This window comes from Cavia porcellus, unplaced genomic scaffold, assembly GCF_034190915.1.
Source record: "Cavia porcellus strain 051 isolate PalLab524CR breed Dunkin Hartley unplaced genomic scaffold, mCavPor4.1 scaffold_5, whole genome shotgun sequence".
NCBI classification, from domain to species: Eukaryota; Metazoa; Chordata; class Mammalia; order Rodentia; family Caviidae; genus Cavia; species Cavia porcellus.
In genome coordinates this window covers 52,368,174-52,378,707 of record NW_026947488.1, presented here as the reverse complement: position 1 = coordinate 52,378,707, position 10,534 = coordinate 52,368,174, and the positions used below count along the sequence as shown (strand labels likewise).

The following is a 10,534-nucleotide window of genomic DNA, read 5'->3' as shown; positions in this document are numbered from 1 at the left end:
ACCTAGGATATCACCCAACCTTCAGTGCCACTGCAACTTTATATACACATGTAAGAAGGCCCCTTGCCTCCCTCTGGATAATGCTGCCCCTTACACTCAATTGTTTGGAGGATTGGATGATGATCTTTAACTGGGGGAAGATAGGGAGCAAAGATACTTAGGAAGAAGGTATTTAGAGGAGCCAGAGAGAATATGAGGCAAGGTTCTGGCAACCCTATAGCTATCTCATCCTAAACCCACAGAACCAGTCTCATGAAGCTTGGCATCTAGGTTTTGCTTGTGCCCCTCAGCCTCAAAGTTAGGGATAGTGCCATCTTTTGTGGTGCTAAGCAGACGACTTAGTGACTAATCTACATGCTATAGCTACCTACCCAGTCCTCCATCATCTTGTGTGTTTGTGTGTCTGTGTATTGGAGACCATGAAAATGCTTTGGTTTGAGGGGCAGTTGGGGGATCACAGCTCACTCCTCATGGGTCATATTACATGTTTATCCTGTTACGTGGAACTACAGGGTGCCATAAGGGGACCAGGGAAAGCAGGTTCTGCCCTAGGCCACCATCAGACTTGGAGGACTTTGTGATGGTGATCATGTTACAATGAATCCTTTGGTCGCACTCAGGTACCAAGGGAACAGTGGCAGTAGTAGTCAATTTGTATGGCTCTGTTCATCATGGGCTTTTTTTTTTTTTTAACCCAGGATCTTTGCATTGAGTTACATTCCCAGCTCTTTTATTATTACTATTATTATGCTTTTTTAAAGATAGGCTTTCGTGTGGTTAAGGCTGGACTTAAACTCAGCACTTCGTAGCCCCGGCTGACCTCAAACTTGCAGCAGTCCTGCCTAAACCTACTTAGTGCTGGGATTACAGGCATGCACCACCATGGTGGGTCCCTTTATTATTTTGAGACAGGGTCTGTTGCCTAGGCTCGCCTCAAATTCTTGGCATTCCTTCTGCATGAACCTCCCCAGTGCATTATGCCTGGCAGGACTTGAACTTGTGGGAGCATCCGAGTTCTGAGGTTACAGGTGTGTGCTGCTATATTTTTTTGTTGCTGTTGTTGGTGTGGCTTTTTTCTTTTTAATTTTGAGATGGGTCTTACTACATTGCCTAGACTGGCTTCTAAGTCACAGTCTTTCTTGCTTCAGTCTCCTGAATAGCTGGGATTACAGCTGTGGGTCACTCTATCTAGTTATTACGGCTTAGGGGTGCTCCTTGGTAATTCTGTTCCTTAGTGTTTCACCACAGCACTCTGCACTACATCCCCTATTTGACTTTTGCACCTGGCCTTCATTGTACAGTGCACTCTAGGGCTGGCTCTCAGGCTGGTACCCAGTGGTCACAGTGAAGTTCAAAGCCTTGGGATATAGAATTGTATCTCGATGGATACCCATGTAGCCCTGTATGAAACTTGGCATGTGATTGTCATGTAGGACTCAAATACAAGCTGAGACAAAGGATTTTGACACTGGCAAGATATGGGCACAAAGCAAGCAGATCATAGAATGTGGTTACACAGCAGTCAGGATCCCACCCAGTCCTTGAAGATCCAAGAGTATGACTGAAACCACGAGCTCTAGGCATGCTCCCCAACCCCAAATTTGAGAGTTTCCTTGTGATCCTATTATCAACAGCTAATTTTCCCCACTCTCAACATGAAAAATATAGTTTGTGTGTTGTTTTAGCTATCAGATCCTAGAAGTCTGGTGAGACTGGAGAGAACTTCAAGCACAACAGCCATAGTCATGAGTATTCCATCTTTTCTGTCCCATTCTTGAAGGCTTGTATTAGGATGTATAATTAAGTCATGACAGAACTTCGAATTCTTTCCTGGCCCAAACCCATTACCTTCCCTTTCCTAGACGAGTGTATCCCTGTGGGCACCTAAACAGTGCTGGATTACTAATACTTGTCATCCCAACACTGAGGGAGAGGCAGGTGGGTTGCTGTAAATTGAGGCCAACCTCGCCTACACACTGAATTCAAGTTTGCCTGAACTGCATATTGGAGACCCTGCCTTAAAAAGACAAAAAAAAAAAAAAAAAAGTGCCAGATTTACTTGGTGTCTCTCGAAAAACCATTCTGCACATTCTCTGCGGTGGCGTGGACAAGGGATTTCACGGGCTATCGTTTGTTCCCCTGTTTCCATGACAACTCTAAAGCTGTGACGTCAGAAATGCGACGGTGACTCACTTTTACTCCGCAGAATACTGGATGGGTTCTCAGAGCTAAAGAAATAAAGTTTGAGCAAAAGGCCACGCCTACGTCTCCCTCCAGGCGCGGTCCTAAGCACTTTCCCTCCGGCCAGAGAAAAACCTCTGCGAGTGCCACAGACCTGAACCCTCCTAAGGAACAAGACCACCCAGCCAGAAGGCAGGCGACCGGAAAGGCCGGTTGGCCAGCTCACAGTCCCTTAAATGGCGCCGTACCTTTAGGCCCCGCCCCCTCCCTAAGGAAAAGGACGCCATTGGCTCTCCTTGGAAACTTCGTTCTTATTGGTCGATAGGGGAATGCCAACGTGCAGAGTCTGCCCAGAGTTTCTTTCGATTTCCGGCGTTTCTGCGATGGCTATTCCGGACTCCCTAGCGCTTTTCACCGGCCTCGGTCTGAGCGAACCGAAGGCCCGCGAGACACTTAAAAACGTGGCTCTGAGTACACAGTTGCGTGAGGCGGCCACCCAGGTGCGAATCCCCTCTACCCTTTAGTCTGTGCTGTTGTTGATAACCCCGAGAGTGGTGTGGAGCTGGGTTCAGATTCAGACCCTTGTCCTGCTTTTGCCTCTGACTGGACATGGTGCTTCTCCCCTTACCCCCTCATGACCCCAGGCGCAGCAGACCCTGGGCTCCACCATCGATAAAGCTACTGGGACCTTGCTGTATGGCTTGGCCTCCCGCCTCAAGGATACCAGGCGTCTCTCCTTCCTTGTGAGCTATATAGCCAGTAAGAAGATCCACACTGAGCCCCAGCTGAGCGGTGAGACACCTGCGCGTAACCGGATCCTCCCTTACTCCCTCCATTCAGCCAGCACTCTACCTGCCCTTTCTGTCACCTATCCCAGTTTCCTTCTGGACATCTAACTGTGCACAGAAGCACTAAGCTGTGGAGGGGGTGGCCTCTGGTGAAAGAATCCTAGAAACTGGCTTGAGAAGCATCCCGTAGAACACAGGCTTCTTTTCTTCCCTGTGTCTTTCTCTAAGGTGGTGTGCCAGGGTTTAAATGCTCAGGAGGTCAAATTACACTTGAGGTTTCCTGGGGTTAGGGCTTTGTCTGTGTCTTGTCTGTGTCTTGGAGTCCTCTTCCTTTCTCAGCTGCCCTGGAGTATGTGCGGAGTCACCCTTTGGATCCCATTGACACTGTGGACTTTGAGCAGGAATGTGGTGTGGGTGTTATGGTGACCCCAGAGCAGATTGAGGAGGCTGTAAGTCTTTCTCCCCATTAGCTTCCTCACCCATCCTGGCCCTAGAAAACAGTGGCTCAGCTTCTCTCTTGGGAAAACTCAGGGTGAGGGTGTGGGTATCTAGAATGTCTCTAGATGGGCTTTCCTGAACTATATGATTTGCCTTTCTGCAGGTGGAGGCCACGATAAATAAACACCGTTCAGAGCTCCTGATGGAGCGTTACCGTTTCAACATGGGGCTGCTGATGGGTGAGAGGGCGCTTGGGGCAAGGAGTTATGTTTTTGCTGGTCATGTCATTTTCTGGGCATGAGTGGGAGGGAAATAGGTGGGGAAGGAGCAAGAACACCTGAAAAGTATCTTGACTGGGCCCACGGTTTGCTTCCTGAGGAAAGCTAGGATCCTTTCTTGGGGAGGAAGGGAAGTGCTCTCTTGACTTCTTGTAGCTTCTTACTGTCATGGTCCCAGGAGAAGCCCGGGCTGTGCTCAAGTGGGCAGATGGCAAGATGATTAAGCATGAAGTGGACATGCAGGTGAGTGTCTCCTTGAACTGAAGCTGGCAGATGCCCTGGCTTGGGGGAAGTGGGATGAATGGCGGGGCGGTAGTGAGGTATGATGATGCTCCAGGACTTGGAAACCACTGAAGAGAAGTGGGGAGAAGACTCTTTCCTGTTCTGATGCTAGATAGTGGAACCCAGTGTGGAGAGGGCATTGACTTTGACCTCTGGGCTGTGCTTAGTTTAGGGTGAATCACTTTATTCTGAACCTTAGTTCCCTCATTTCAAAAACCAGGGTGATGTGGCCTTCATCTCTGGATGCTGGCATAGAATCACAAGAGGGTGATGACTGAAGTACATAGCTTGTCTCAATTCGGGACCCTCAGTTCCTCTCTGTAAATGGCAGTCTTTGTTCTCTGGGTCCAGTATGAACCCTCAGAAAGGAGAAAGCATTTGAGACCTGCACAACCACATGAGGCGAGATAGATGGGCTAGGTTGGTTTTTCCGGGTAGTTTTTGTAGACAGGTGCAGAAGCCTTCAGGCGATTGATTGGATAGGAACAGTTTGGGTATCCTCAAAACAGGCCATTCCTGGGTCGGGGGTTTAGCTCAGTGGTATAAGTGACTGCTTGGCAAATGTAAGGTGGTGAGTTCAAGCCCCAGTACCAAAAAAAGGAGGACATTCCTATTCCTGCCTGACTGTTGTCTTTGCTCAGGTCCTCCACCTTCTGGGCCCCAAGGTAGAAGCTGATCTGCAGAAGAAGCCCAAGGTAATGCTGTGAATGGCCTAGGAGCTGTGGAGGGAAGAAGTGGAATGAAGTGGCGTGAATTAGGGGGAGGAAGTAAGGTATGATAATGTTTCAGGCAGGCAACTCTCCACTTTCCCTGTCCAGGAGAGAGTCTGATTCAGTTTTGGTGCTTTTCTCAGGTGGTAAAAGCTCAACTAGAAGAAACAGCCAAGACTCCAGGAAAAGATGTGGAGAATGGTGAGAGGCTTGAGGCTCCTGTCTTATTCAACTCCCTCACTTTGGCATGTTTGCACTGAAGGGTCCTTACAACATAGGCTCCTCAGACCTTGGGCTCATCCTGTATCCTGTCTTGTGCCTCAGTACTGGGCTTACTGGTATTTCCTTTGCCTTGGAATATGGCTATCTCTTTTCTCTGAAATTAAAGAAGATGGGCCTGCTCAAATATGTTCTGGGCTAGGGATTTAGCTCAGTGGCATAAGTGCTTGCCTAGCAAATGTAAGCTTGTGAGTTCAATCCCTGGTACCAAAAAAAACCCCCCAAAAAACTAAAAAACATGTTCTGGTTGCAGGATATAGATTGTAGTGATAGGTAATTCCCTGAGCTGAATGTGACAGTTATATAGAGAGAACAAATTTTTTTCTTGATTTTGTCTTTGTAGGTGAGCCTGCTTGCCAGACCCTGTCTCTGATGGAGCAGCTACGGGGCGAGGCCCTTAAGTTTCACAAACCTGGTAAAGCACTTTGAAACCCTGGGGAGGGCTGGTTCTTAGCCTTAACTCCCACAGTCAGACACCTAGGGAATCTTGGAGTTCAGCATGGTCCCCTGGTTTGTTCTGGTCCTGGCAGGTGAAAACTACAAGACCTCTGGCTATGTAACCACTCCACACACTATGGATCTGTTGAAGCAGCACCTGGAGATCACGGGGGGTCAGGTGTGTAAAAAGGTGGCTAGGCAAGCTGGTGATAACAGGCAACTGCTTGGATATCTGGGATACTTCCATACTGGCTTGTCTCACCTGTCACTATGGCTTCCCTTGGAAGAGGCATCCATTTCTTTAGATTGGTCTGAGTTCTGACTTGATTCCTCTGATCCTTTTCATCTTAACTCAGGTGCGTACCCGGTTCCCACCAGAACCCAATGGAATCCTGCACATTGGACACGCCAAAGCCATCAATTTTAACTTTGGCTATGCCAAGGTGAGTATGGGTCTAGGGCCTTGGTAATGCCTGCTCCCATATACTCATATACTTGGGTGACAGAAAGGTGTCCCTGCTTTGCCTTCTGTTCCTAATATGCCTCCGTGGACAGAAGCCATGGAGGAGCCCTATGTGTGACAAGTATTTAGGGATCCATTTGGCTCAGTGGGAAAAACTGAAGAGGCTGTGTTGGTCCCATGTTGGTAAAAGAGATGGTTTATCTAGAGAATTTAGATACAGGAAGAACAGAAAACTTACTGGAGACGTTTTTAATTCTACTTAAGAGGGCTCAGAATGCTCCAGTTTGATAAGTTAGCCTTTCGGGGATGATGGACTTGGAGGAGCTCACAGATGCTCCTGTTCTTCTAGGCCAACAATGGTATCTGTTTTCTGCGCTTTGATGACACCAACCCTGAGAAGGAGGAAGCAAAGTTCTTTACCGCTATCTATGACATGGTGACCTGGCTGGGTATGGATTGGGTGAAGGCTAGGTGTCAGTGAACCTCTCCTTGGGCATGTCTGCTTATTGGGTGTGTCCTGTGAGTGGCTCAGACTGTGTTTTTATTGTCTCAGGTTACACTCCTCACAAGGTGACATATGCCTCTGACTATTTTGAACAGCTGTATGCCTGGGCTGTGGAACTCATCCACAGGTGAGGCCAGGCTATAAGGTAGAGCCAGATAGGCCAACCCCATCATGATTGCTGGGCACTCATACCATTCCCCACAGGGGGAAGGCTTATGTTTGCCACCAGCAAGGGGAGGAGCTCAAGGGCCACAACTCTCTGCCTTCACCCTGGAGGGACCGTCCTGTGGAAGAATCACTACTGCTCTTTGAGGTGGGGTCTTGGAAGGGCAGTTGGGTTCAGGCCAAGCAAGATGCTGAGGATGAAATGCCTCTGTGACTACAGGCTGCCTGAGTTCTTGTCTCTTATAGTCAATGCGCAAGGGCAAATTTGCTGAGGGTGAGGCCACATTACGGATGAAGCTGGTAATGGAAGATGGCAAGATGGACCCTGTAGCCTATCGAGTCAAGTACACTCCGCACCACCGCACAGGGGACAAATGGTGGGTATGAATATGTGGTGGGCTGATAGGGCAATGGAGCAGGGCAGTGGGCTGGCGGCAGGGCAGAGAGAAGGATGGTGGGGCCCACTGTCTATGCCCACAGGTGCATCTACCCCACTTACGACTACACCCACTGTCTCTGTGACTCCATAGAGCACATCACTCACTCATTGTGCACCAAGGAATTCCAGTCCAGGTAAGGAAACTGGGGCTGTAGTGTGGGCAGGGCCAGTGGGATTCCATTAGCCCTCCTGTGGTCTTCCTCTAGTTGCTGTGGTGTCGAGTTCTAACTCTACCCCCTCCCTTCCTAGGCGCTCTTCCTACTTCTGGCTGTGCAATGCACTAGATGTGTACTGTCCTGTGCAGTGGGAGTATGGCCGTCTTAACTTGCACTATGCTGTGGTCTCCAAGAGGAAGATCCTCCAGCTTGTGGCAGCTGGTGCAGTACGGTAGGTATAGCTGTTGGACACATCAAAGGCTGGCTGTCTTGGTGGCATGTGCTACAAAAAGTTTCCTCACCACCTCATCCACAGGGACTGGGATGACCCACGGCTCTTCACACTCACAGCCCTGCGACGGAGGGGCTTTCCACCTGAAGCTATCAACAACTTCTGTGCCCGGGTATAGCCCTGTGGGTTGGATGGGCAGGTGAACACTGATAGAACAGAATATGGTTGTGGCTGTGATGAATTTTCTTATCAGGTGGGGGTGACAGTGGCACAGACTACAATGGAGCCACATCTTCTAGAAGCCTGTGTGCGTGATGTGCTAAATGATACAGCTCCACGGGCCATGGCTGTGCTAGAACCGCTACGGGTTGTTATCACCAATTTTCCCTCTTTTGAGGTGAGCCTGTCTCAACAGTATGTGTGTAAATAAGGTGCATGGGTGTGTGTGTGGACAAGTGCCTGGGCATGGGGATCCTCATGCCTGATGTGATTCATATACCATTTTTCTGCTCTAGCCCTTAGACATCCAGGTGCCCAACTTTCCAGCTGATGAGACCAAGGGTTTCCACCAGGTTCCTTTTGCATCCATTCTCTTTATCGAGAAGATGGACTTCAAGGAGGTGAATATGGGATAGAGGGTTCTGAACGGGGTAAATAAAGGGTCCTGTTTGCTGTTATTTCTGATGCTGGGGTCTTTTTTTTTTTTTTTTTTTTTTTTGTCTTTTTCGTTTTTATCGGTACCAGGGATCGAACTCACGACTGCCTGCTTGCAAGGCAGGCGCTTATGCCGCTGAGCTAAATCCCCAATGCTGGGGTCTTTTTATCTCATCCTATCTGTTCATCTTACTACTTTCTTTAAATAAACCAGATCCTGCTGGACATGGGGGTGGGAGGAAAGCTTCATACTTACCTCTTTTTTTTTTTTTTTTTGGTGCTGGGGATTGAACTCGTGACCTCAAAGCAATTTCCTTGCGTCAGCCTCCCAAGTGCTAGGATTACTGCTGTGTACCACCTTGCTCAGCATTTTTTTTTTTTTTTTTTTTTTGGCTCAGCATTGTTTTTACACCCCTTTTACACCTAGGAGCCAGAGCGAGGCTACAAGCGCCTGGCTTGGGGCCAGCCTGTGGGCCTGAGACATACAGGCTACGTCATTGAGTTGCAACGTGTTGTCAAGGTGAGGCAGCTGTAGCTCTCCTACAGCAGTACCTGCTGGGGCTAGAATTTGGTGGTGGTTCCCCATTCTGATTGTAACCCTCCCTACCTCCAAGGGCCCCGGTGACTTTGTGGAGAGCCTGGAGGTGATCTGCAGACGGGCTGATGCTGGGGAGAAGCCCAAAGCTTTTATTCACTGGGTGTCACAGCCTCTAATGTGTGAGATGCGACTCTATCAGCAGTTGTGAGTAAACGGAAGAGTTACAAGGTGGGCATTGACTTCTGTGGTTGCCTAGCTAGGGGTCTGACCATCCCTTTATGTGTAGATTCCAGCATAAGAACCCTGAAGATCCTGCTGAGGTCCCTGGTGGATTCCTAAGTGACTTGAATCCGGTAGGCTCAAGAGTGTGGGGATGGTGGGGGATCTCTCTATTTGGATTGCTGCCTGAGTTCCCTGCCTGCAGGAATCCCTTCGAGTGGTGGAAACAGCATTAGTAGACTGCTCTGTGGCTCTGGCAAAGCCCTTTGACAAGTTCCAGTTTGAGCGCCTTGGGTATTTCTCCGTGGATCCAGATAGCTGCCCAGGACAGGTACTTGAGTTTACCTTTTTGACCCTTTCGGCCGGTAGTGGGATTGGCTGCCATTCATTGTGATAAGCATTCTGCCCATAGTCCCTTAATTGTCACCAGTTGAGCTGGGGAGGGGGCATTTGTGTTCTATGGATGAGGAAACTCAGATTAAGTACAATGTACACAGTTTTATTATAGATCCTACTTCAAAGTAGGACCGGCATGGGGGTTAGAATCCCTTTGAAATTGATCTCCAGAGCTCTCTGGTCCCATACCCAAAGTCATAAAGTTACTGAGAACCTGCATCTCCTGATCCCATGAAACCTACCAAGGCCATTTGACCTGGTTCTGGATTGGTAGTCATCCTTCTCCTCCTGCCCTCTAGCTTGTCTTCAACCGAACTGTCACACTGAAGGAGGACCCAGGAAAGATGTGAACTGGAAGCATTGTGCACCTACCTCATCCTCCTGAAGGCTGAGAAGTGGTTCATTGCCCCTCACTCCATGTCAATAAAGAGAAGCTAAATCTCCCCTGGAGTCTGTATGATTTGCTCTTTTAGTACTTCAGGACTCCACTCTGGAGACAGGCTACGTGTGTGTGCTGCTTGTATACATACTGTGAGAATGGGCTGTCCCAGAACAAAGGGGCACTGACGATTTCACTTATACACTATCTGGCCCCAGGGAACACAGACTTGGTTGGGATTAATATCTGTACCTGGTCCAAGGGGTAGGAAGGCCCCAAAGTTGCTGTACCATGGTTAGGAGCCCTGTGCCTAGGCACACAATGCTGGCTCCTGGTCTGATTATTCAGCAACTATAGAGTGTCGAGGAATGTGTCAAGCGCGGATGACATGAGGTAGAAATGTGGCATCTTTTTTAAAAAAAAATTTTTTTTTTGTCTTTTTCCTTTTTATCGGTACCAGAGATTGAACTCAAGACTGCCTGCTTGCAAGGCAGGCGCTTATGCCGCTGAGCTAAATCCCCAGCCCCGAAATGTGGCATCTTATAAATTCATCTAGAAAAGGGGAAACACCGCTGACAGTGTCTCCATTGTGTGAGAGAGATCACCAGGCTTGGAAGAGGATCCTGACCCAGCCTGGGCCTTGGACTACCTACTCTCAAAAAATAACTTGGCACCCTTTTGGCACCTTCTGTGCCAAAACAGAAGGAAAAGTGCCCAGGCCTAGAAACAGTAGGGATCTCCAGCAGGCTGGTGGGGAGTGTGGGCTGCAACGTGTGCCTGCAGCTTTAACGCCTTCCACATTTTCCCTGTATACAAACACCAAGCTACCCCGGGCCGTTTTAAGGTGGACCTGACTGCAGAGGGCTGAGTTCAAAAGGCACTGTAAGACCAGGATTACACACATAGCGCGTTTCTAGAAGTGAGCATCCCTGGAACTTAGGAGGAAGGAAGGTAGAGGGGCGCGATGCCCCGGGTCGGGGCTTTGTGGAGCCACC

At 49.0% G+C, this 10,534-nt stretch overlaps 1 protein-coding gene across 1 annotated transcript; it reads left to right on the top strand.

Annotated features, from left to right (window-relative positions):
• The first annotated feature begins 2,488 nt into the window (after positions 1-2,488).
• Qars1 (glutaminyl-tRNA synthetase 1) lies at positions 2,489-9,604 on the top strand. The gene is made up of 24 exons (XM_023560122.2): positions 2,489-2,681; positions 2,826-2,973; positions 3,309-3,418; positions 3,571-3,646; positions 3,864-3,928; positions 4,609-4,662; positions 4,821-4,878; positions 5,300-5,371; positions 5,487-5,572; positions 5,751-5,837; positions 6,207-6,306; positions 6,411-6,489; positions 6,567-6,675; positions 6,774-6,904; positions 7,008-7,100; positions 7,216-7,353; positions 7,438-7,525; positions 7,607-7,750; positions 7,869-7,973; positions 8,435-8,527; positions 8,622-8,749; positions 8,832-8,898; positions 8,970-9,095; positions 9,460-9,604. The coding sequence occupies exons 1-24, from the start codon at positions 2,511-2,513 to the stop codon at positions 9,508-9,510; spliced, it is 2,379 nt and encodes a 792-aa protein (XP_023415890.2). The 5' UTR covers positions 2,489-2,510; the 3' UTR covers positions 9,511-9,604.
• The last annotated feature ends 930 nt before the right edge of the window (positions 9,605-10,534 follow it).